This window comes from Equus quagga, chromosome 8, assembly GCF_021613505.1.
Source record: "Equus quagga isolate Etosha38 chromosome 8, UCLA_HA_Equagga_1.0, whole genome shotgun sequence".
In the NCBI taxonomy this organism is placed as follows: Eukaryota; Metazoa; Chordata; class Mammalia; order Perissodactyla; family Equidae; genus Equus; species Equus quagga.
Genome location: NC_060274.1, coordinates 117,167,303 through 117,195,021, shown reverse-complemented (window position 1 = coordinate 117,195,021; position 27,719 = coordinate 117,167,303). Strand labels below are relative to the sequence as shown.

At 35.6% G+C, this 27,719-nt stretch overlaps 1 protein-coding gene across 12 annotated transcripts in view; it reads right to left on the bottom strand.

Moving 5' to 3' along the window:
• LUC7L2 (LUC7 like 2, pre-mRNA splicing factor) overlaps positions 1 to 27,719 on the bottom strand; it is a 57,561-nt gene that overhangs the window by 19,500 nt on the left and 10,342 nt on the right. For 3 of the 12 annotated variants that reach the window (XM_046668773.1, XM_046668775.1, XM_046668774.1), the window contains exons 3-7: positions 24,522 to 24,592; positions 23,415 to 23,488; positions 22,821 to 22,915; positions 5,206 to 5,304; positions 1,543 to 1,653 (exon numbers count right to left, since the gene is read on the bottom strand). In XM_046668773.1, coding sequence (XP_046524729.1) covers positions 1,543 to 1,653; positions 5,206 to 5,304; positions 22,821 to 22,915; positions 23,415 to 23,488; positions 24,522 to 24,592 — 450 coding nt within the window. Of the gene's footprint in view, positions 1 to 1,542; positions 1,654 to 5,205; positions 5,305 to 14,178; positions 14,198 to 22,820; positions 22,916 to 23,414; positions 23,489 to 24,521; positions 24,593 to 27,348; positions 27,426 to 27,719 lie in introns of those variants that run through there. The other 9 variants (XM_046668777.1, XM_046668782.1, XM_046668781.1 and 6 more) reach the window with 6 other exon arrangements.

Here is a 27,719-nt window from a genome sequence, read left to right as displayed (position 1 = left end):
TTTTGCAGTAATGGATAACCAATACAATGCTCTATAAACCAGTACAACTTGGGATCTAGCCAACACTTTGGCTATCTTTCAACTAAGAAATATTAGAGATCCTTTGTACTTTAGGAAGCCCATCTTTCCAGTCTCCATCTTCAGAAAACTTTTCAGAAAAAGCTGGCTAAAAGTAACCCTTTCCTCAAACAAGTCAATTAATTTCCCTTTGTACATACATATCTGAGCATTATATTTAATGCTGTCATCTGAATGCTATCTGGGTAACTCTTTGACCCATTCAGCATTTTCATAAAATGTACCAGACTGCACTGAATGTAACAGAATGTTATAAAGGAGTAAGTCATCAAATCAACAAAATGCAATATACGGACCTTGTTTGGATTCTGATTAGAATAAATCAACTTCCTCAAGCAAAATGAGGAAGACTGGCAACAGATGTTATTAGCTCAGGGCCAATCTTCCTCACCCTGCCCCCCCAAAAAAGAGACTCCAATTGGAAAATGGGCACAAGATATACACAGACATTTCACTGAAGGAGATATATGAATGGCAAATAAGCACATGAAAAAAAAGTTTATCATTAGTCATTAGGGAAATGCAAAGTGGATACCTCAATCACTACACACCTCTCAGAAGGGATAAAATGAAACATAGTGATACCATCAAATGGTGGCACGGACGTGGAGACTAGATCTCTAATAAATTGCTGGTAGGAATGTAAAACGGTACAGTCACTCAAGAAAAAGTTTGGCACTTGCTATCAAAACTAAAAATGGACTTACCATATGACCCAGCAATTGCACTCTTGGGCATTTATCTCAGACAAATGAAAACTTATGTCCACATAAAAATCTGTACACAAATGTTTATTACAGCTTTACTGGTATTAGCCAATAACTGGAACCAACCCAAGTGTCCTTTAATGTGTAAACGGTTAAACTATGGTATATCCATACCATGAATATGACTCAGAAATAAAAAGAAATGAACTACTGATATACACAACAACTTCTGTGAATTTCAAGGAAGTTACACAGAGTAAAAAGAGCCAATCTCAAAAGAACACATACTGCATGGCTCCATTTATGTAATATTCAGTGAAATAACATAATTATAGAGATGGAGAAAGAATTAATGGTTGCCAGGAGCTAGGAATAAAGGGGTATGGGTGTGGCCAGAAAGGGGTAACATGAGGAAGTCTTGTGGTGACGTCACAGTTAAGTAACCTAATTATGGTGATAGTTACCCAAGTTACACAAGTGCTAAAACTGCATAGAGCTACATACACACACACACACACAGAGTGCGTGCATAAGTGAATAAAATGTAAGGATTGGACCAACATCAATTTCTTGGCTCTGATACTGTACTACAGTTGTGTAAGATGTTAATATAAGTGGAGGCTAGAGGAAGAATACATAGAATTCCCTAAACATGTCTCTGCAATCGCCTGCAAATATAATTATTTCAAAATTAAAAAAATAAAAAGTAGTGAGCTGAAACCATATTTTGTACTAATGAAATGACTGAAATTCTTACCTTTGCTGCCACTTCAGCACTAATCTCTTCTTGAGTTTCTGCTAATCTTTTCTTAGCCACTTCTGTTCTTCGATCACAATCTGCAATGAATGACTGCAGATGATCCATAGCCTACAAAGTTTAATGAAAAGAAAATTACTGCCAGAAAAATCAACTTCATTCATAAATATCTTTACTCAAAAATTATGCTTTGTTTTTTAAAACACTACTATAAGGTCTGGCCCCAGGGCCTAGTGGTTAGGTTCAGTGTGCATCGCTTCAGTAGCCTGGGGTTCCTGGATTTGGATCCCAAACATAGACCTACACCACTCATCAGCCATGCTGTGGTGGCAACCCACATACAAAATATAGAGGAAAATTGGCACAGGTGTTAGCTCGGGGCTAATCTTCCTCACCAAAAAAATAATAAAAAAAGTAAAATAAATAAAATGCTATTATAGAAGTAAAAACTAAGAAAAGCATGTTCAATTATGAATCATAAATACTATTCATCATCTATCAAACTGGCAAAGAGAAACATGAATAATTCCCAAAAAACGTTATAAAGAAATTGCCACTCTCACACACCACTGAAGGAAGCAGAAACCAGTACAGCCTTTAAAAAAAAGCAATGTGGTAATTTGCATCAAAAGTCTTAAAAATGTCCCAACTTAGTAATTTTATTTCCAGAAATTTGTTTTAAGAAAGTAATCAGATATATGGAAGGATTAAAATTCAAATATGTTCTTCACATTGCTATTTATAAATGGTAAAAAGCTGTAAATATCCTAATTATCCAGGTAATGTAGAAATTTTGATCTTCAGCCATTAAAAGAAGATCTCAATAGAACACTTAAGGACATAAGAAAACGTTCATGATTGATTTATAAATAAAAAGTAAGTCACAAAACGTTATATGCAGTAAGTGCCCAATTTTCTAAAATAAACAAAAAAATGGAAGAGCATACATAAAACGATAATTATTTCCGAAGATTTGGATAATTCTTAATAATTTTTCTGCATTTTACAAATTTTCCACAATGAAAATGTTATAATCAGGAAAACACATCCTTTTTTCAAAGAATAAGCCATTGAGAATTTCAGCAGTGTCTATAGTCTACAGTGCAAAACTCTAGTTGAATATTTATATAAAAGACATTTGTCAAGCATATATCAATATGCCTACAATTAAATAATTGTTTATTTAAAAGTAAACTTTTAAAGTTTATTCCCAAATTAAGCAATCTGGACATCCATATCTTACTGTATGGAAATACTGCTAATTTAAAGCACAAATGTTCAATTAAAAATATAAATTTACTCAGCACATATTGAATTCTATAAATGGCTGGTTAACCCAAGAATCTAGGAAATGAAAAGCAATAAGGGTCATTTAGAAGCTTTTCTCTGTGATGACAAAGAGATAGCTCTTTTAATTTAAAATTCATCTTTAAAATTACAACAAAAATCAATTAAAACTTCCTTGTGGGAAGATAAAAGTAGCATCTCAAAGCAGTGAAAGAACAGATGGACTAATCAATAAATAGTGTTGGGTCAACTAAGCAGCTATCTGGGGAAAAAAGCTAGATCTATACCTCAATTCCTTAGACCAGAATAAACTTAAGTTGGATCAAAGATTTAAGTGAACAAAACAAAGCCATAAAAATACCAGAAGAAATCACGGTAAAGAACTCTTATCCCCTCACAACAGGGAATGCTTTTTGAATTAATCCAACAGAGATTTTTAAAAGACTGGTAAGTTAGACACCAATAAAAGCAATCTCCAAGACCCACAACCACCAAAAGAAAAGTAGGAAAAAATGTAAAATATTATGAGGGAAGGGACTAATTTTCATAATAAAGAGTTAGTACAAATCAATTAGAAAAATGCTAACATCCAAGATTAGCCAATAGCCCCAAAAAATTGTATACTAACAGTTCACTGTGAAGGAAACAGAAACAGATATTAATACATGAAATATGTTCAAACTCACTCATAAGAGAAATACAAATTAAAACTACAATTTATGTTCCATATTTCATCTACCAAAGTTGTAAAAAAAATCTTGACAACACACTATGTGGCCATATGAGAAATAGATAATCTCATATATTAATGGCGGGAATGCAAACTGGTAATTCTCATGGAGAGCAATTTGGCAAAATTAACTCTTTGACTCAGTTATTCTATTTCTAGAAATTTATTCTATAAACACTTCATAAGCAAAAATTATCTATTATCATACTATAATAGAAAAAGACTGAAAATACACCCTAAATATCCATACCCCTACATCTAAGTGATGGTGAATTTCTGTTGTGTTTTATGCCCAGTGTATATTAAATCATAATCCAACTGCTTTAAAGTTTTTTCCCCAGTTGTTTCAACCTCATATTAAATTGTTTATATAAATGATTTTCATTTCTGTTAGGAGAAACTGTCTGAAGTTTAAAGAAGTAGACGGTGGGGCCTGTTGACTGCTTTATGTCCCAAACTAAATGAAACACCCACTACCTTACTGATAAAAAGTATTAGAAGATTTAGGGGTCAGCCCGGCGGCGTAGCAGGAAGTGCGCACATTCCACTTCGGTGGCCTGGGGTTTGCAGGTGCGGACATGGCACTGCTTGGCAAAGCCATGCTATGGTAGGTGTCCTACATATAAAGTAGAGGAAGATAGGCATGGATGTTAGCTCAGGGCCAGTCTTCCTCAGCAAAAAGAGGAAGATTGGCAGCAGTTAGCTCAGGGCTAATCTTCCCCCACCAAAAAAAAGAAAGGAAAAAGAAGTATCGTAAGATTTATGCTCAATAGTATGTTTTATGTAATGGTGATTGGCTTTTTAAATATAAATGCAAAAAAAAAGTTTTCCTGTTTTTTATTCTTTTTGGTGAAGAAGACTGGTCCACAGCTAACATCAGTTGGTTGCCAATCTTCCTCTTTTTTTTCTTTCTCCCCAAAGCCCAAGTACATAGTTGTATATCTTAGTTGTAAGTCCTTCTAGTTGTTCTATGTGGGATGCTACCACAGCATGGCTTGATGAGTGGTATGCAGGTACATGCCCAGGATCCAAACTGGTGAATCCCAGGCAGCTGAAGCAGAGCACACAAACTTAACCACTATGCCATGGGGCCAGCCCCCAGTTTCCCTATTTTTAGACAAACAATTCTCATCATGTTTGTATAAACAATAACATAAAGTCAGATTTTGAGCCCTTTAGATACCCAAATGGTGTCTTCTATTTCTTTTATTAGATTTACATAAAAAACATCATCCATATCTTCCTTCTCTCTTTATATATTTACAGATACAAAAATGAGTGTGAATGTAAAAATTCAGTAGATTATTAAAGGGCCTTATATACACTAGAAATTAGTTGCTTTCATTGGCTTAAACTGCTATTTCCTTAATCATTACTACTTTATTGGGAAGAATATGCTTACTTTTCAAAATAATATATGAATTGCATGACCTTTACAAACTTTCTTAAAATACTCAGTTTCACTTTATATTTTTAAAAAATGTTAGTCAAGAAAGTACATGATCTTACTTAATTTAGTACTACCCTTCATATAACCACAACGAAGATAATTTGATAAGAGCCTTTTCCTATTAAGAGATATTAATCCATATTCAAAATATTTTACTGCAAAAGATAATCTAACTCATTAAACCAAAATCACATACATCAAGTTCAAAGAAAAAATCTTGTTCTTTGGATGCAATTTCATAATCCGCTCTTAAAGCCAGGTCATGGACTTTCAGACATTCTCCAAGGTCCATTCTCTAGGGAGGGAAAAAAAGATTCATATTACTGAAACAGAAAACACATTTTTCAAAAATTCATTAACCACCACAGTTCTCTTCAGAATACATATCAAGTTATAGAGATGTTTCTTTATTTATGGACTTTAAAACTACAAAATTTCATGGACAAGTATAAACTTGGTGCTAGAAAAAAAAAACTGCATTAATTCTGTCTACCAACAGATGGGAACAGTGATTACTTTTTTACCTAAGAACAAATGGTTAAGAAAAAGCTTGCCAGAATCTCAAAAAAGCTTCCAGCTTTTATATCAAAACATATTTCACTTGGCCCTTTAACACAGAAAAGATAAAGTTAATTTTAAATCAAACTAAAAGAATGTATGAATCAAACTGTTGAATTATAGTCAATATCCTTTGAAGAACATTTTGTTTTTTATTGTGGTCCTAATAGTTTATAACATTGTGAAATTTCAGTTGTTCATTAATAGTCATCAGACACTACATAAATGTGCCCCTTTACCCCCTGTGCCCACCCTCCAGCCCTCTTCCCCCAGTAACACTAAATTGTTCTTTGTTCATAAGTTTGTTTATATTCCACACATGAGTGAAATCATACAGCGTTTGTCTCTCTGTCTGGCTTATTTCACTTAACATAATGCCCTTAAGGTTCATCCATGTGGTTGCAAGTGGGATGATATTGTCTTTTTTAATGGTTGAGTAGTATTGCATTATGTGTGTGTATATATATATATATCACATCTTCTTTGAAGAACACTTTGATTTTCAAATAAAGATGGAGTCCTCAAATAACAGACTGGTGAGTTTGACATGGATTCCCAACAAGAGACCAAGTGAACTAGTAAAGAGGGAATTTATTAAGACTCACTATAACTTCAGCAAGAACAAGTATCTAAGTCCACCTCTGATAAGCATTTATCAGGGAAATAAAATACTGTTACAGAACATAGGATCTTTCTACTTAGAATTCCAATTAGACATTATTTACCAAACCATAGGTGTTTCTCCTATCTAAAACAAAAAGTTCCTAAAAATCGGTCAATTTCTACTTGTATCTGGGAAACTGATGTTTCATGAAATATTTTTGGGGAAAAACTGAGGGGGAAAAAATGGGCTAGAAGCAAAGATAATTACAGATGTGATTAATGGGTGATGAAAAGCAAAGCAGAGGTTTTCGAGTTGTAGGTATGCTATCCCATCACTGGAAAGTCTCAGAATCTCTGGAAGGGTGGTGAAAAGGAAATAGACTAATTCAAAAAGGTACAGTAAATATTCCTTTTGTTTTTTGTTACACAAACTACACAAAGTACAAGTACAACAAACATTACCACAGTAAAGTCATTCCTTCAACTAATAACTTAGGACCTACTTATGCCAAGCACTATGCTAGATGCTAGGGACACACTAATAAGTGACACCAAGATACAGTCTCTGACCTCATGGAGCTAACATTCTACAGAGAAGGAAACAAATAATGAACCACGCTTGTGTCTGAACAAAGTTAAACGACACAATAAAAGAGCAATGCTCCCATTACTATGGGAGGCTACTTGGGATGAGGTGGTCAAACAAGATCTTTCTGAAGAGGACACATTTAAACTGGATCTAAAAAGTGAGAGGAAGCAAACTAACCTTAAGTGTGTTCCAAGATTTACAGAAGATTTAGAAGGCAGATCCTTCAAAAAGGATAGGCCAGAGTCACTCAACCAAAGGGAAGATTCTAGCAGCAGGGAACAGGACTGGAGTGCCTACAGCACACAGGTGTGCGTCTCAGCTTTGCAGGATCTAGAAACAACTTTGCCTGTTTAACTTTTTTGCGAACAATCTGGATATGTGTACAACAAAGGATATGATCACCAATTTTGCAAAATATCCCAAACTAAAACAGTCAAACAGATTGACAGAGCAGATAAAAAATAAATAAATATGAAGTCCTATGGTTATAGCTAAGAAAAAAATTTACAGATAACTAGGTATGAGCAGAAAATTAGACAAATTAAAAAAACTTAGTAGGCAAAAGTAAGGGTTTTGGTGTGGCACGACTGAGAAATTTAAGTGATATAAAACTAACTTACAGGATGCAGTATGAGCAAAGTGAGAAATCTCTTACTGAAGGCTAGTGTTAAAAGCAAACAACTCTCTTCCAAAAAACACATTCTGTGTGGTAACACATTTCAATAAATAAATTAGATTTATTTAATAATAATAAATTTATTTAATAATAAATAAATTAGACAAAGTGTCTCAAAACCAAGCTATACAAAAAAGCCAGAGAACAGATGTAATTAGCGGGAGAAGAACCAAGACGTGAACCTAGTCATCCATCAACTGAATAACTTTTCAGTTTATTATGGCCCCAAGGCACTCCAGTTAGATTTTAACTCTCTCAATACAAGAAAATATTTTCTAATGATCAGAGCTTTCCAAAGATGGAATAAGCCTCCTCAGTTAGTGAGTTTCCAGATAACGGAGAGAGTCAAATACAGTTTGGACAACCATTTTTCTAGGTTATCAAGGAAAGAATTCAACCATCAGGTAGCTTTTTATTTTTTGAGGAAGATTAGCCCTGAGCTAACGTCTGCTGACAATCCTCCTCCTTTTGCTGGGGAAGACTGGCCCTGAGCTAACACCAGTGCCCATCTTCCTCCACTTTATATGTGGGACACCTGCCACAGCACAGCTTGCCAAATGGTGCCATGTCCACACCCGGGATCCAAACTAGCAAACCCTGGGCCGCCGAAGCAGAACTTGCGAACTTAATCGCTGCACCATCGGGCTGGCCCCTATCAGGTAGCTTTTATTCTTCCTTCTAACTCTGAGATTTTATGACTATCTAAAAGAAAAGTTTCTCTGTAAACTTTATTACCTCAGTTCTTAATTGCACAAAGCAACGAATGGGAAAACAGACAATGCCGTCAAAGATATCCTTGCGGAAATAATAAGGGATATTCACTATTATAAAAGTCCTCATCACACTAATGGCTCTAAAGTATCAGGGTGTTGCTGAGCATGCTGAAATTTTCCCAGGCCCCACTGCTTACTCCCGTTCATTAGTCTATGGGTTAACAAACTAAGGAGTTTCCCAGTGACAAAGAGCAAATGAAACCTTCTACAGGTGTATGGAAATTCAAAGCTGCTTATTAAGCAACATGTAGTAAAGAAAAAATGTAATACTCTTTCAAAAAAACTTGCAGGAACGAAAGAAGTTAACAAAGAATGTTGTTACTGCTACACCAGCCAGTCGTTTTCTTAATATCTTTTTTCTCCCCAGAGCCCCAGCGCATAGTTGCGTATCCTAGTTGTAAGTCCTTCTAGGTCTTCTATGTGGAACGCTGCCACAGCGTGGCCTGATGAGAAGTGTGTAGGTCCGCACCCAGGATCCAAACCCGCAAACCCCAGGCTGCCGAAGTGGAGTTTGCAAAGTTAACAGCTACGTCACCAGACCAGTCCTTTCATTAAGAGCATCTTAACATTAATCACTCCAACAACTCCCTTTACATTTGTATGTATTTCCACGGCTATAGTTGTTCATGGGACTACACTTACTTCATAAAATGTTAAGATGTCACAGTCGGAAATGCCTTTGGTTGAGCACACTGGTTCTCAACCTGGACCCAGGGGAGCTTTTAACTAACATTGATGGAAGCTTTTGAAAACAGGCCCAAGCCCTACCTTCCAAAGACTGAACTGAAAAGCCTCCCAGGCGCTTTAATGTACAGGGTTGAGAACCACTCACTGATCTAGTTCTCTTCCCATTCTACAGAAAAAGGAACTGAAGCCCAGAAAGACTGACTTGTTCAGGGTACTTATTAGAAAATCTGGTTAGACTGATTTCTAGTCTAACACCCCTTCTACCTTATCGCGTTACTTCCAAGTATTTCAGTAGTAACTTATCCTTTAATATTTTCAGATGATACCCCTATAACATGTAAAAAAGCTCTGCGCGCAGCAGATATCCAAAGCAGCTGTCTACTGCCTTTCCCCCAGTTCTATCTTTATCCCCGATCAAGCACAATTCCAATCTGTTCTAAAAAAACTTAAAAGTAACATATAAGCCTTTTCTGTGTTTAACCTAAACATCTCTGTTGCCCACTCATAACTACCTTTTGACAAGAATTCTAGGCTTTCCCACAACTCTCTCTTTAAAGTTACATCACAAGACCAACCAAAGAAGACAAGCAACTATGTGGATCAAGAACAAAATGAACACCAAAAAGGACACAATGACACCACTGTAGTGGGGCTGGAGCTTTGGTGAGAGGAGTAGAGTTGGGGGTAATGTATGCCTTGGGAGAGATTTATGGGAGAGGAAAAAATTTATTAACTCACTAGAATCTAAGCTCCAAAAGGACGTAGATTTTTTGTTTTATCCACTGTGTACCTGTGCCTGGTAGATAGCAATGTTTAATAAATATTTGTTGAATGAACCAAAGTGGGAAAATAGGGCATCCGGCAAAGGGGGTTCTAGGCTTGACAAGCAAAGGTGGTCAAGATGCACCCCAGGACAAAACTGGTCTGAGCTCTGCAGGGCAAAGTCTCCTCAGCCTCTCCTTGGATTATTTCCTTTGCTTCATCTCCTTTCCTTCATACGTCTTCTGAACTTCTCTTCTTTTTTCCTGTGTGCTCTTTTCCTCCAGGAGGTAGACTACTTGGGCTTTTCACTGTCCTGGGCCGCACATATGGAATATTTAAAATAAATAACAAGCAAGCCAAAATAAACCAAACAATTATTTGCCCCTGTAAAAGTGAGTAAATGGAAAGTATGCGTATGTTAATGTTCTCTGAGACCCTAGCCATCTAATTAAAAAGCAACCAGAGGGAATCATGATAGAGCACACCATGACCAACTATGGACCAATATTCAAAAGTAGAAATCAATCCTGACTTCATCACTGATGGTGCAATAGTGCTCTGAACACTAAGTGCACAGATAGATATTTGCTGTTGCTGCTTCTCTGTTGAAATAAGTGAGCCTCGGGGCCGGCTCCGTGGCCGAGTGGTTAAGTTTGCATGCTCCACTGCGACGGCCCAGGGTTCGGATCCTGGGTGCAGACAAGGGACTGCTCGTCAGGCCACGCTGAGGTGGCGTCCCACATCCCACAGCTAGAAGGACGTGCAACTAAGATATACAACTGTGTACAGGGGGCTTTGGGGAGATAAAAGCAGGAAAACAAAAAAAGATTGGCAACAGTTGTTAGCCCAGGTGCCAATCTTTGGGGAATAAATAAATAAATAAATAAGTGAGCCTCAAACTGAGCAAAATAAAAGGTTTGGTTATTTAACTTAAAATGACTTTTTGTGATGAAAGTCACAGGAAGCGTTTTGAGTTTTTAAACTTAACAAGTAATCTACTTCATAATTAAATTCTTTCCACGAGTTTATTCTTTGTATTTTAATTAACAGACATTTAAATTCTTAGACTGTAAATGAAAAAAATAGGGGCCAGCCGAGGGTTTGCAGTTTAGGATTCCAGGCAAAGACCTACACACTGTTCATCACGCCATGCTGTGGTGGTGTCCCACATACAAAAGAGAGGAAGATTGGCACAGATGCTACCTCAGGGCCAATCTTCCTAACCAAAAACAAACAGCTTATTTTTAACTGGATAAATTCAGTTCTGCATTTTGTCTTCTCCATCCTAAATCCGTTTCCTCTACGAAATCTTAAATAACTATACCCGATCCCTTATAACTTCATAACATTTTATATTGTTTTATTATTTAACAAAGTTGATTCTTTGAACTGCTTTTTAGTTGTTATTTTGAAATTCCAAAAGTGAATGTTATCTCCCCAAGTGGACTCTAAGCTTCACGAGGAAAATGGTTTATTTCTCTTATTTTTCTCTCCGACATTAAAGACCAGGTTTTTCACAACCCAAGACTATTAAACAAACTTGATGATTTGACTAAGGAATTGTACTTCTAACAAACTGAGGAAACAATGAAATAAGTTCATAAAGATAAATGGACAAAAAAGTTTTAAAATCATGTTTTTGATTTAAAAAATTAGAAACATTTTAAGAGCCTAACAATAGGGGTGTAATTAATTGAATTATGGAATAGCCATACAACACTCCATTTTATAGCCACTAGAAATGATGTTCTTGATACTAAGTGGAAAACACAGAAGATAGCAAAGAAAGAAATATAATAAAATGCCATTTTTCTAAATTCAGATACAGATACGGCTGTGAGATTAGTTAGTTTGAACTTTTTGATACTGGATGAATTAAACGTAATGAACATATTATATATCCTTACAATCAGAAAAATCAATGAAGCCACTTTAATTTTAGAGAAAAAAAGTAACAGCAACAGAGGCATGTGGAAATTATACATCAAAATCAACAAATAAAAATGATATTAAAGTAGAGCAAATCAAAGGGCTGATTTATACATTTGAGTGTACTGCCAAATGTAAACTAATGGCAGTAGTATGTTAATGAATATATCAGTGACAGAAACGAGGCACAGTAACAGCTCCAAGTAATTGCAAACACTCTTGCTTTGTTATATGTTAGTACATTTGCTCAGTTCTATGAGCTAGATCCTGAAGAGAATTCCAAAACAGTATGAGATATAAAGTCACGCTATCTAGGAATTTATAGTCTCAATGAAAAAAACAGGACATTCAATTAAAACAACAGTTGCAAATGTAATAAAGATGTACATTCAAGAGTTTCATTGCTACAGCGTACACCAAGAACAGAAACAAAAACTATTAACACACTAAGAGCACTGGATAAATAATTTAGGAGACAGCCATATTTGAAATATAATGCAGGTATTTTAAAAAAATGTAGACTACTAATATGGAAATTTCCCTAAGTGAGAAACATTCAAACGTGTAATGCCATTTGTTAAAACACACACACTTACAAATAAACACAAAAGAGAGTGAAAGATGTACATTAAACTGTTGATGGGGTTCAGGTCTGGGAAGGGGATGATGTGTAACAGGAAACATTCATGTGTCATGCCTTTACCTCTTACACTTGAAGACTACACTGCCTAAGTAATAAACAAAACAAGACAGACTGAGGACTGACCAACTCGGAAGACCTCCCTTTACCTCTTACTAGCCATTTAGCTCTGAGAATTTCACTTAATCTCTTTTCTCAAGTACTTCAGAACTGCTGTATCGATCAAATTACAGACCGACTAGACGGCAGAAGATTTTTAAATACGAGTCAACATATGCAGAATTTACTCTGTAGGCAAAGAGGAATGTTTGACTATCAGGACAGGAATGCGACATGATAAAATCTATATTTTTAGAAGCATTAACACTAAACTACTGAATGGACTGACAAGTGGTTAAGTTCGTGTGCTCTGCTTCAGCAGCCCAGGGTTTGCCAGTTTGGATCCTGGGCGTGGACCCATCACTGCTCATCAAGCCATGCTGAGGCGGCGTCCCACATAGAAGAACTAGAAGAGCCTGCAACTAGGATATACAGCTATGTAACGGGGACTTTGGGGAGGGGAAAAAAGAGGAAGATTGGAAACAGATGTTAGCTGAGGGCCACTCTTTCTCACTAAAGAAATGAATTAAAAAAAAAAAAAAAGAAAGAGACTAAGGGCAGAAGAGGCTATTACAACAAACCAGAAATAAAGCCCCGAAGGGTCAAATTGGAAGAGGAAAAAGAAAGGAGGTCAAACAGAGTGCTAAAGAAAACTAAAAGCATTTTAAAGAGGATGGATCTCTGAAATCATCAATTTCATCACCACCTCCCTACAAATCTAGAAATCCAGGCTCAGAAGTCTTAAGATCCTAAGCCAGTGGTAGGAGAGTAAAAATTTGAACCTATCCTTTAATATAGCTCAATATTCTTTCACTGACCCCCAAATCAACAGGTTTTAACTAAATGGAAATGAAATGTGGAGAGGAAAGTTCAGCAGTATTATCAAGACTTCAAATATTTCAGACAGGAGCAAACAATGATGGCACCAAGATACTAAATCAAACGGTAGAGTTGATCTGTGAAGGAAATTGTTTTGCACATGCTGAATTTGATGTAACAATAGGAAATCCAAGTAGCAGTTTCCAGAATTATACAGATCTAAGACTACGTTCACTAAAGGCTTTCTTTATCCAACTATGTTTTCCAAGCAGAAAATTTTACATATTCTTCTTTGGAGTTACAGTTCAAGTATTTTTCTGGGGGACTCTCATTAAACAAATTATATAGAAACCCTGAGAGTCTGACGACCTTAGGTCAATTTATTAATAGTGGAGACACTGAAAAGTACTTCTAAAGATGACAGCAGCAGGACATCATCACACAAAAATTTAACGGGGGAGAAGGTGAGGAAGAATAGTTGGGAATAACAGTATAAATTTCTATAAAACGTGTCTTAATAATATAAATAAGAATTTTCATCATACTTAAGATTTAAGAAACTCCATTCCCAGATAACTTTATTTAACAATCCTTTTTTTTTAAAAAAAAAAAAAACAGCTTCATGAGAGCAACAGTTCTAATTTCATCTAATCTGGCTTTAATTCTTCCATTTATTTACTTATCCTGCTTAATTTGTTTAAAATAATTTTTCCCATTTGTCATTTTATTATGTTTTTCTTACACTATTTTAAGAGTCTTAAGTGAAAGACATCAAAATGTGACAATGATAATTTAGATATAGTAGAAAGACAGCAAGGAATATAAGAATAGGTAGCAATATCGGTAAAGTACTAACAGGAATACACATCATCAGCTGGAGAAAAAATGAAACAAAACCACAGCAGCAGGACAGAAAGCAAAGAAAACACAAAGCCCTAGCCTAGCATTTGAACCCTTCCATATATACACCACTCCAAAGCCAGTGCTATTTTCTAAAACAAAATCATCTACACTTTGATCCTTGCTTCTTGTACCTTCACTTTCTTTCTTCCTCGTATTTGTAAAATCTCTCTTCCATCCAAGTTCAATGTTTGCTTCAAGACCCAGCTGAAGAACAAGAGAAAGCCTAGAATAATATGGAAAAAATCTTGAAGTAACAAAACCTGGGTATGACTTTCAGTTACACCATTACTGTCTCAAACTAAAAATTAAGGTTTTTCTTTCCCAATTCCAATTTCCCAATTGCTGGCTCTCAAAACAAATTAAGTCGAACATGAGCATTCAGTGGAGAGATGGGGCGCACTGCGCATTGTAGAAATTCGTGGTTTTCCAGTACTTAATTTTTTATCTGCCAGTTCCCATTTGTATGTTACACCGCCAAGTCCATTTTCCCCTCAGCAGATAAAAATAAAGCCCTTCTTCTACCTTTTCTTAATATTTTTATCCAGTTCTAACCCTAGATATGCAAAGATATCTAGAGAAAATTAAAATAAAAGGCCTTGCCCAACAAAAGACTACACTATCTAACTGAGAAGAGAGCAAGAACATACACACGGACAAAATAAAACAACAAGTGCCTATTCAGTAGTCTGGAGAGCATGTGCTACACTGGGGTTCAGAGGCTACACTGCTGCAGGCTCAGGCAATCATGTGCAGTAAGCTAGGCAGGATTTACATCTCCAGAGGAGACAGAGTATTCCACGCAGAGAGAAGAGGGTAGGAAAAAGCATCACGTTGGGGAAGGAAATGAGTGAGACAACAAGGAACAAGTCAGTCTGGGTGAAAAAGAAGATCCTTCAAATGTCACTTCATCAAAAAAAGTTTTCTCCAACCACCCTGCCAGAGTAGCTTCTTGCTGTCTGTCCCAGACAATGTAAATTACCTAACCATGCTTTATTCGTCATAGCACTTAAATCCTATCTGAAATCACCTTACTTATTTTCATACTTGGTTATGTGCCTCACACATTGGAACGTAAGCTCCCACCATTAAAGTAGAAATCTGTGTCCACTTCTGTGTCCTCAGCATAGCATGTGGCACATACATAGTAGGTTCTCAAGTACGTGTTAAGTGAATGAATGAATGATCTCAGCAATCGGCACCATTCCCAGAGATGAAAGAACATCATTTCTTGAAGAGGAATTTTTTAACTTTTACTACAAATTCTCTTACTTTCTCCACTCAGCCCTCATTGATGACACCTCTTGCTCACCCTTTTTTATTTCTTTCTCTGCTTAATTCTAGTATTACTTAAATTTCATTATTCTAAACACTATTATTATAATAAATACCATAAAGGGGAAAAAACCATAAAAACCAATCTAAATTTGGAAATTTTACAAATTACACTATCCAAATACATGAAAACAGGTGCCTATATTTTTTGATCCTGCAGACCAAAAAAGTCTACATAATATATATTTAAGATGTTTTAATCTATATAGGTCAAACACCAAATGCTTTTAAAAGTTCCCTTAATGAGTAAGAATCATCCAACTAGAAAGGATTTTACTAAGTCATTTGGTCTTGCCACTTGCACATCAAGGTAGAACTCATCACATTTTTAAAAGTATTTCCAGGGTTCGGCCCGGTGGCGCACTGGTTAAGTGTGCACGTTCTGCTTCGGCGGTCCGGGGTTTGCCGGTTTGGATGCCAGGTGCGGACATGGCACTGCTTGGCAAGCCATGCTGTGGTAGGCATCCCACATATAAAGTAGAGGAAGATGGGCACGAATGTTAACTCAGGGCCAGTCTTCCTCAGCAAAACCAGGAGGATTTTCACCAGATGTTTTAGCTCAGGGCTAATCTTCCTCCCAAAAAAAAAAAAAAAAAAAAAAATTCCAGAGATAGAAAATCCATGATTTTGCTTGATGTTTTTGGTTAATCAACTGTATAATAAAAATGTTTTAAGTTTTCGCTTATTACCATGCATTTGCTATATTCCGTGTTCATTGTCTACATACTCCAAGTGATGCATTTATAACTCCATCCTCCCTTTTTCAATGAATAGCATCAGAGAACACACTGGTTTCTTCAGACTTGATAAAATGCAGTTTACAAAACTGTACATACCTCTAAAAGAGATCTGAAGAATTCAGGGAATACTAAGAGGATGATTCCTGGTTCTTAGATAATAAGTATTTATTGAGAATCACTGTACAGAAAAGCAAATGTGACACGGAAATATGTTAACCAAGTACTAGACTACAAAAAACTATTTCTTTCAACAGTGACTTCCAGACCTCATTTTGCCTTACTTGGGAGTAACTGGTCTTTGATACTTTGTACTGTTTCAAGAGTCATCCTAAAGGACAGGTTCAAGATTTAAGATATGCCTAAAAAACAAGCAAAAGGATGGAGAGGACATAAGTACGTATAAATGAAATACGGTAGTTATGTGTAAAATATTTATTGAAGCTGATGTATGACGTTCATTACACAATTCTACTTTATATTTGAAATTTTCTATTAAAGAAGTTAAAAAAGATTCTTCCCTCAGACTGATTCAATAATACTACAGAATAAAAATAAAAAGTAAAATTAATTTGTTATTTGATTTATAAAGACTGGACATCAGCACTATGGCTCATCATATCTACATGCATATATGTATTGGTATTTAACCATTAATGCAAGCAATGCTCACCAATCTCAACTAGAGACAGACTAAACTAGAACAAGATTCTAGAATACATGGTCTTTGGGTCACATTAAAAAAAAATCACCAAACTGGTGCAGCCACTGTGGAAAACAGTATGGAGATTTCTCAAAATATTAAAAACAGAAATACCATATGGCCCAGTCATCCCACTACTGGGTATCTATCCAAAGAACCTGAAATCAGCAATTCCAAAAGTCCCATGCACCCCTATGTTCATTGCAGCATTATCTATCATAGCCAAGATGTGGAAGCAACCTAAGTGCCCAGCAACTGATGACTGGATAAAGAAGATATGGTATATACAATGGAATACTACTCAGCCATAAAAAAGGATAAAATCACCCCATTCACAACAACATGGATGCACCCTGAGGGTATTATGTTAAATGAAATAAGCCAGATAGAGAAAGACGAACTCTGTGAGACTCCACTCATAAGTGGAAGTTAAACATGCAGACAAAGAGAACAGATTATTGGTTACCAGGGGAAAGTGGGGGTGGGGGGCGGGCACAAAGGGTGAAGGGGTGCACCTTGAACATGACCGACAAATAATAATGTACAACTGAAATTTCCTAAGGTTGTAAACTACCATAATCTTAATAAAAAGTAAAAAATAAATAAATAAAAATCACCTCCATAAGCCTGAAGTATATTAAGTTATTTTAAGGATATAAAATGAATTTTTGCAAGATTATTCAGGGGGCTGGCCCTGTGGCCAAGTGGTTAAGTTCGCGCGCTCTGCTGCAGGCGGCCCAGTGTTTCATTGGTTCGAATCCTGGGTGCGGACATGGCACTGCTCATCAAGCCACGCTGAGGCAGCGTCCCACATGCCACAACTAGAAGGACCCACAACGAAGAACATACAACTATGTACAGGACGGCTTTGGGGAGAAAAAGGAAAATAATAAAACCTTTAAAAAAAAAAAAAGATGATTCAGGATGACAGAAAAAGCTTATTTCCCAAGGGCATATGTACCCTAAATTGAACAGTTCTGTGTATTCATGTGCCAATTTGCCAACAAAGCTCCAAACTATATTTAGGACTTAGTTTTTAAAGTTTAACAGTAAAGTTTTAATTATTCACTCGAAAGCTGTTAATGTGCCTCTGATTTCCTAGGCATCAAATGTATTTTTGGTTTAGGTAGTCTCCAGAAATGCTTATTAAAGGAATGCATATTTTTTTAAGAGACTGAGAAGGATAAAATACAAACAGCAAATCTGTTCAATACAAGGACATATTACACTTCAAAAGCCAAATCAGGTAAAACCTAGGTTTTCTGGCATTTTACAAACTGGAAAGCTCTAGAAATTGGCTCTAATACAAATTTTTTCAAAAATCAAGCCAGTAATCCAGTCTAATGCTAAAAACACTTGTTAAAAAATACCAAAGTAGCCCAAAATAAACCATTTCTGGGGAAGAGATTGAGTTTAAAGTAACTACAGATTAATTTTTTCACATTTGCATGTGGAACCACCGCTGTCGTATCTTGATAAGCAGCTCAACAAAACCAAGATATTCTCCAGCTCCTTATCTGTTAAAAGGCAACACAGTTCTGACTAACAATCATTAAATTTTGAAATCCAAACTCAGTTACTGAAACATTTATTTAGCATTCCACTTTTGAGTTGATTGATTATTCATTCAACACAATGGAGGAACACTGTTCTAAATGTCGGGGATACAGCATTGAACAAAACAACATCCCTGCCTTAATTATATGAAACTTACAGTCAAGTGGCTGGTTGAGAAAATTCTGCACAGGTTTACTTCTTATCACCTATTCTGCTTCTCTATACTTTCATGGATCTTTTCTATGTGTACTACCAAAGAGACTTCAGCAGTTTTAAAGAATAGGTTTGTATGTACCCAACTAACTGATTTTAAAATAGGCCTTAAAAGAAAGAGTTAGAGGAGCAATAAAGGAGTTTCAATTAGTAAAAACTGCACTTCGGATAAAACCCAGAACCTCTTGGGGCATCATAAAATCAACTCAGTCAGAATTGTTGACAACCAATACTCCCAACCAATTACTTCAAAAAGGGATATAAAGTTTTTACTTTATCCCCATCTTTAAGTATTTAAAATCAGTTCTTTTTAAATTCTATCTCTGAGCAGTAGAATCTTTTTGAAACAAAATTTCATAGAAAACTTCTACATTTAAAATGTGTAAAATTCTAGTTTAAAAAGGAAAGACTGGCCTACCCTTATGTTCTTAGTACACAGATGTCTCCAAGGACTTGAAAGATCTGAAAGATCTGAAAGTCACTGCCCTAGATAATTGTTACCTAAAAACTAACAACAACAACAAAAACATTTTAAAAGGTATCTAGATTTAAGTAACTCAGATTCTTGCACGGCATAATATACTGTGATTCTTTGATTATGAGACACATCTGACAAGTGTAAATTTCTCTGAGGCTTAATTTTTCCCATCTATAAAATGAAGGTTTTAAGCTAGAAGACATGAGGGCCTGTCAACACTAAAATTATACTATGATAGGGGCTATAACAAAATTACTAGTGGCCATTTCTGAATTTAGGACAGGCACACTATGAGAGTATATATTTCCATCTCTGCAGATCTTAATATCGACTTCTGTAACCATCTCTGCTTTAGATTTGATGCCTTTTGTAAATTATCACTAACACGTATCTTTTTCCCAGATCACTAGGAACTAGATAGACTTTTTTAAAAGTACTTCAATATACTTATCTTTCCTCAGGGAAGATATGTACCAGAAATAATGTGCTGGGGGCAGGTGGGGATAACAACTCTACTCAGATTTTTTGTTTTGCCTAAATCTGAAAGGGGATGCTGTCTAGTGTCTGCATGGTGAACACAACAGGGAGAAACCAAGTGTGCCAAAAGGAGAAAAGAGTGGGACTAAAACAAGAAAATATTCTAGATGCATAGGAAAATAAGCCAAGCCTTTGAAATACACTAACTTCCTAAGTTATAAGAAAATTTCATGCTTCTTATAAAAATCATAATCCAAAGAGATACATATACAATTACTTTGATTCTGTTCTACATTTTACCTCCTGATTAATTTATTAGTTTAAGAATTAGTTACACCAGAGTTGCAGACTAATGAAAGGTAAAATGTTACAGGGGCATTTCATCAAACTGAATTCCAAAAATATTCCATACTAATTGTCAGTTAGAGTATATTTTTAGAAATCACACTTGTCCATTTTCAAATGCTTGATATAAAGTTCAACCTCTTTATAATGGAAAACGACAGAGAATACATTTCTGTGTATTCTTTTGCTAAATAATCTAGAATATTGGTGAGTCCCATTCTGCCAGAAGTGATAATTCTGAGCAACAAGGTCAGGAAAACTAAAGGGCAACCTTCAGTTATACAACAAAGAAAAAGCATTATAAAGTCAAGTTACAATTCAGTTCTTTTCATCTAACATGTAAAAACAAAACAAAACAAAACAAACCAGCACCTTCAACATAAAGAGATGTGAACTGTTAGACTTTGTGCCAGAAAAGTCTTTGTTCTACAGAGATTGGTTGCTAAAGAAGTCACAGCTCTATAATTACAAACCATTTGTACATAGGATGAACGGTTATAAACAGCCCTTTTTAGTAATCATAAGGGTCATGAGGAAGTGACACTACGGATGGTTTCAAGTTCTCAAGGATAGCACTCTATGGCAACCCTGGAGTTGCCTTAGAGTCCTAGAGACAGTCCTTAAAATTCTGCTTAAATTCTGACACACATTCACCACTACGTAACCCCTTCCTTACATATGACCACCTTTTTTCTATTAGACTGACAAAAAGGAGGTATTTCTCATCTAGAGTTTCCCTGGCAAGCACCTGTAGAAGGACTTTCCTTAACTGTTTTTCATATAATCCAAGATAGGAGCCCCTCTCTCTCTCTCTCTTTTTTTTTTTTGGTGAGGAAGACTGGCCCTGAGCTAACATCTGTTGCCAATCTTCCTCTTTTTGCTTGAGGAGGATTGCTGCTAAGCTAACATCTGTGCCAACCTTCCTCTATTTTACGTGGGATGCTGCCACAGCATAGCTTGACAAGCGGTCCTAGGTCTGGCCCAGGGTCAAAACCTGCGAATCCCAGGCTGTCAAAGTGGAACACACAAACTTAACCACTACAGCACCACGCCAGCCCTAGGATACCAGCAATTTTAAGCTTCATCATTAAGTTCTGTACCATATGAAAACTGTTACCAACAAAGACAGTATTTTTCTCTCATCAATTTTAAGATGTATTATTTCAGGGATGTTAAAATTTGAAAAGATGTACATGTTATAAATCAAACAGCAGGAATTTTACAAGAAGGGAAAGTTCAAGACCAACCACTCATCCTTTTTATTTAAAATGATGCAGGATTAAGTATTACCTACAGAGTAGAAAACATGCTGAAGACTACAGCTCAGAAAATTTGGGTTTGGTCCCAGTCTTACTTTAAATCAACAAAACTGAGTGATTTTGAACAAGTCAGTTAATATCATTAAGGCTAACTGTGGATTATATATCTCAAAATGGTTTAAATAAATAAACGAGCATAACTGCATATGTGCATTATAAAAAGTAAAGGACAGCCGTGATGCCAGATTTTTATTTTTAATGAAATACCTGAAGAACATAATACATCAAAGTCTTGCTATGGCTGGTCTTAAAGTATTAAAAAATAAAAAAACCAAATTCTGCCACTTTGTTAATGAATCTAGCTCTCAAAATTTATTTGAAGTGATGATTTAGCCATTAAATAAAATGACTTTGTTAAATTTAACACAATAGTAAATGTGAAGAATCAAAGTACACTACAGATAGATTTTATAGATTTCAATTTTATTATAGCACAGTAGAAAATACTTCTAAAACTCTAAAGAGGAGATCTGAGGATTAATTATCTGTCATAGTCCTAATTCAAGCGCTCAGAAACTGGATTTCTTTCCTTGTGGTATTACACTTTTTAAAAATTTAGGTATTATATATACTTATACTTATTATATATACTTTTAAAAATTTAGGTATTATATATTTTTTAAAGCATAGGCTCTTTTTTTCCTTTTAACATTAATATATTTTTGATAGTTTTTCCTACTGGAAAAAGAAAGCGATGTCTTCTATTGCATATGCCTGATACATATCTGTTTGGGGCATTTAACTCTTCCTATCAAGAAGAAATCACTCATTTAGACATCCTTAACCAAGGGAACTCATCACTTCTGAAAAGGGAAGTCAGAAGTCTTTTCTTCATTTCAGTCATTTCTGGCAAATGAGAAATAAAGTCAACTCAATATTTAGCCCCCACTGGCACTTCTCCGCCATCAGATGCAGCCTGTGAATGGAAGCTCTTGCAGTGACTAATCATTTCCACCCAATCCAAAAGCCAGGGAACCAAATCCTTGGTTCCACTTAAGTCCAGCATCATGTGGTTTATCTTCCAAATTAAAATGACGATACTCTAACATCAGCCAACACCATTAGACACAGAATCTGAATTAGGTGAGCTTTACATTATTAGGAGTCAGCAACATAAATGAATTTTAAAGGATAATACTACTTGCAAATTAAGCTGTGTGAATTTAAATATTTACGAATCTATTTTCCCCACTATGATTTCCACAATATAAATGTGCACAACTCTTAACAAAAATGTATACTGTTTTGGACAAAAGTCTACTCTGCTCAACAGTAAAGGAAACTATTTTGAAAACCATTTATATTGTTTCCAAACTAAAAGTGCAACTGCTATATAACTGCCTTTATATTCCAAATAAGAAATGTTTTAAATTGTTCTGAAGAACAAAAAAACCTACAAAGTACAGCAGTGAGTTGTGTGAGAAATCCCATTATTGCAGATTTAAATTATCACCCTAAATAAATAAACAACATAAGGGATGCAAAGCCCTCTGCTAAAAGCAGTGTTTAAAAAAATCATTGCAGAATAATTTGACAAGGAATTAAGACTTTATCAAGTTGTTCATTTTTGTAGTATACCAATAATCAAATAATAGATTTAATAAATACATACAGTTCCAGAGAGGACATCATGAGGGCAACAGTTGAGAAGGTGACTCTTGCATACTCTGTCATCACTGAATTTGATTCGTTGACGAGTAGTATCTCCTGTAATATAGGAAAGTTAATAACATTCAAGGTTAGACAACTGCAAAATACGTATTTTCTGAGAGCCCTACTATCACTAGCTTTTTATGTGTGGCTTATTACACACACATTTATAAATCAGCTCAAGAGGGATTAGTTTTTTATATAATATCCTACAGAAAATCTATTTTAGACAACATGCAGCTGCAGTACGTGTACTGCACATGTAACTCAAATAGTCAAAGTGGGAAAGCAATGCATTCTGTTAAACAGAGTACTTCAGAAAAGCATAGGATTTTAGAGCAGGAATGGACCTTAAAGATTATCAAGTCCAACTCCTTCATGTTGCAGATGAGGAAACTGAGGCCCCAAGAGGTTAAGCGACTTGCAGCAGACCCACTAGGAGAGTTTCTACTGGTATACAATGTTCCCTACTTGACACTAAGCACTGATTCATTTTGTAATTATTTACATTAATTGAAAAACATAAAAAGTAATCTTGCAAACATTGCATACACACTGCGAATCCCCACTGAACCCCAGACGCCATTTCTTCCACTATTTTGTTCCAGCTGAAGTGTCTCCCTTTTGCTGCTGGGAGGAGTTAGAGAGGGTAGAATAACGTGTTTAAGAGCGTACAAACCTGGAAGAAGGACTTACACACCAGTCAAACAAAGGCACATTGCCGAAATGAAATGTTAACTTTAATGCCTCCAAAGGTCCCATACCTCCAAGTTTTTTGTAGTCTGTGCTATATATGGCCAAAGTGGGTACATTTAAATTTATTCTATCTTCATAAAACACAATACACCTCCTAAGCAACAGAAGTATCCAACCTGCTAATCAAATATGCCTATCTACTCAAAATTTTAAAGAATCTAAGAAAAAGAAAAGTAACTAGCTCTAACAAAACATAGATGTTAGTTACAATTTTTTTGCTTAGAATCTTTGAAAGAAAAAAAACCAAACCAAACAAAACTCAAGGATGTTTCCTCTATGTAGAATGATAAGCCCTAAGAAACGTAGGTGTTTTATTTTAGCCTTAAATTGATATCATCATTAATGAATGAAAACCTACTGGTGAATTACTGAAGCAAGAACTGTAGGTACCAAAACAGATTGTAAATACCTTTGTACTTCACATGATGCTTGGAGCACTCCAAAAACTTTCATCTAGGAAGCGACTCAATTATTTAATTTCTGTCTTTCACATGTGAATAACAAAAAAGGTTAAAACTTTACCCCTTTCATATGGTCTTATTTTGAAGAGCTTAACTCAAAGTCAACTAAATACTGTCATTTTTAGGTGGGGTAAGATTTTGTTCAAATTGTTTTGACTTGGTTAAAAAGACTTAAAGAATATCCTAATTTGCAAACAGGGTACATAAAATTTTAAGAACAGTAACATAGCTAAAATGATAGCTTCAGAGCAGTTCAACAATAGGTTTTCTAGAGGCTAGTCTCTAGCTAAATAGCTTATTTTTGACACCACAATTTGGAATAATTCACTTAGTGTTCACGCCTGCTACTATAATAAAGGTTGTCTTGATGGTCCTTTTTTCCTTTTAAACACAACTGCTTTTGTTCCACATTCATTAACACATCTGAAAAGTTAGTGATAACTCACGGCTCGGCGAATGCGGGGCCTTTCTGACACTCCCTTGCGGATTGAAGTGGGCAGGCATAGATACATTGAACCTTTACAAATAAAACAAGGGGCCAGATTGTTCAGTTTGTATAGAATAGACTCTGCCAGCAATTTCAATACAGCATCTAGAAGTACATGTTGACTGTAAAGATTCTTGTATATGAAAACAAAAGTGAACAAAATCAGGGTGTTTTATTTTTTTAAATATTGACTTAGTAAGTGTAACGCTAGAGAAGAATATGACTGACCATAGGCAAAAGTCCAAGGCTGCAGCTCTGGAAAGTGGTCCTTGGGCCAAGAGGGTTTTAAAAAACATTTTTTTTAAAGTATATTTCATCGAGACTTTGGTGAGGGCCTCAGGCTGATGTGAGAATGGGACTGTGATAAGCTCACGCCAGAATGGCAATGCTACATTAGAGGGCTATATTAGAGGCTTTTTGCTTCCTAGCCTATAAAAAAAAAGTTTTATTTTAAATCTGTACCCAAATTATGCTAAGAAACTTAAAGATGATATACATTTTTTAAGTACGGGCAAAAAAATCTTACCTACCTAGGAGTCTCCCTGCTACAAGTCTCTAAGCTTTTCAGTAATGCAACAGCGGTATAGTTTCAGCACTTTGTCAAACTAACGGCTCGAGAATGTTATAAGCTAGACCTTAGAATAAAATCAAGATTCATGGAAATTTTACTAATCAAACATTTCATCAAGTAGGGCAACTGCTTTCGCTCCAGAAATCACAACATTAAATCTATCATTCAGATATATGTGCCCTGAAGACACAGCTCTCAGATAAGATATGAACAATTTCAAACACAAATTTAGCAAATATTATCCCTGACGAGCTTTTAAAAAAGAATCAGTTTCTATAAATGCCAAAAAGTATTTTAAAACAATTCTTCACTGCATATGAATGGTTGTTCCACAGACATTTGATAACTGCAGCAAATACAATAAATACAGCTATCAAATGTCAGCCTGTACATTACAGAAAGCTTTAAAACAATAAAATAATAAAACCTCTAATAATTTGAGATACAGAAATATTCTGAGAGGGACCAGCAAGTGAGTATCTGTTTACTGATATCTTGAAAGTTTTACTTAAAAGACTTTAAGGTTAACATTCAAAACTAATTTGGCCACATTACCATGCAGTACTTAATAAATTTATTTGGGCTTATGCCATGAAAGTATAATCTGGCTACACCAAGAAATTTTACAATAAAAATACTGGTAATTTTGGTTTCTGTCAAGATATCTGGCCCAAACCATGTTTTTCAAAAGAAACTAGGTAAACAGTGCCCATTTGAGGGGAGCGGGGGACACAAATATGAACCAAATCTCTTTATAATACAAGAAATTAATTTATGAGTTCAATGCATTTTATCTTTGGGTTTTCTGGGCATATATTCATACAAAAATAACCTAAATTAAGAAAAAACAATTGCCCTGTTACACTAACATTGGATCCAAATCAGAGAATCAAACCTATCAGTGAACATATCCTCTGTGCTAGACAATGAGGTTAGAATAAGGCAACTAAGACAAGCTCTCTACTCTCAAAGAGCCCATGATTCTGCTAGAGAAACAGGACATTTAAATGAAGTAACAAGTAATAATACAAGGTAGCATGATCCAAGTATGAAAAGGATGTTTCAAACAGTAGTACTTCAGGAATTCTAAGACTAGAATGACTATTAGGGACTGGAGAGGTTAGAAAAGGCTTCATTAAATAAGTAGAAGCCAAAACTTGAAGGAAGATAGGACTTAGACCAAAGGAAAGGAGAAAAAAGAGCATCCCAAACTGCAGTAATATCTTTGACAAAGCTTATAGAGGCTGGAAGGTTTGGGGAACAGTAAGTAAATCATATTTAACTTTGGCAAATGGCTTCATGTAGGGGAATAGCAAAGTTGGGCCAGAACAATATTTTTTGGGTAAAATTTGATTTCTTAAATAAGTTTTTCATTCTTTTCTTCAATCCAGAGTTTTAGTGTGTAAACAACGTAAAAAAAAAAGTTTAAAAATAATGAGGCAGAGCTTAGACCAAGTTATTTGAGTTAACAACAACATGTCTTACCCATAAAAACATGGAAGTCTCTCTGCCCTCTAACCTCCACTACTAATCAGGCTTTGTACGTAACCACAATGCCAAGTTTTTAGAATTAGAAACTTGTTACGCACTTTGGCAGGCAAAGTGTTCCTCACTTGAATGGAAGCACCAAAATTTCTATTAATATTTCCCACTAAGCAACTAACTTCAGAGTACAACTCTCTTAACCTCTCTCTCTCTCTCTCACTTAATTCCTTCATGAGTTTCATGAATTATAACCAGTATTTGGGAACACCTGAATCACAGGTATACAATAAAAACTGGAATGCAAGTTATTCCTGTCGAAGTCTTTCAGCAATCTAACAGAGCCTAAAGTGGTACCAAGGCAGTTTCACTCAGGTAATACAGACAGGCCACACTAAAAAGAAGGCTCCTGTCCAAACCGTACCCAAATACTGCTATTCTCAAAACCCCTTCAACCTGTTGGGAGGGAAAAATCAGCCCACTGTAAACCCCAACACTGCTATTTTATGGTCCTGCCTTTTCTGAAACTGACTTCACCTTAAATTGTAGTAGTAACACTTAAAATCTTACCCTAGATGGGATCTAATATCATTTACATGGTGCATGCTATTTTCCCAACATCCACCCCCTCCCCTCCAGTGCTACCCACCCTCTCCCTCCCAAACAAACAATAAATCAAATCAACTTTCATAGATTTAGGTGCTATTTTAAAAACATCAAAATTTTACTTTACCCATTCTCTCCGATGCTCCCTGTATTTTTTTAAGCTGTGAGTGGATGACCATGCTATGTGATCAACAACTGTGAAGGCTAAGCAAAAGTGAACTGAGTTTAGTATTGTAATTTCAAAAGAACCTTAAAGTTTGTAATATTTGACATATATATTGGTATGCAGAATCCTTATTTTACTGCATATTATCAGGCATTAATGGCAAGCAATTTATAAAAAACAACTAATTAGTATTTCTTTTGTACAGAATTAGCTTAGAGCTTAGCTTAGGGAAAACAGAGAGGAGAAAACTCAACAGCACACAAAGCAAATGGAAGCATCCCCTAGTTTATAAATGAGGCCAGGAGAGAGAAAGCCCTCCCACATCCTCCAAC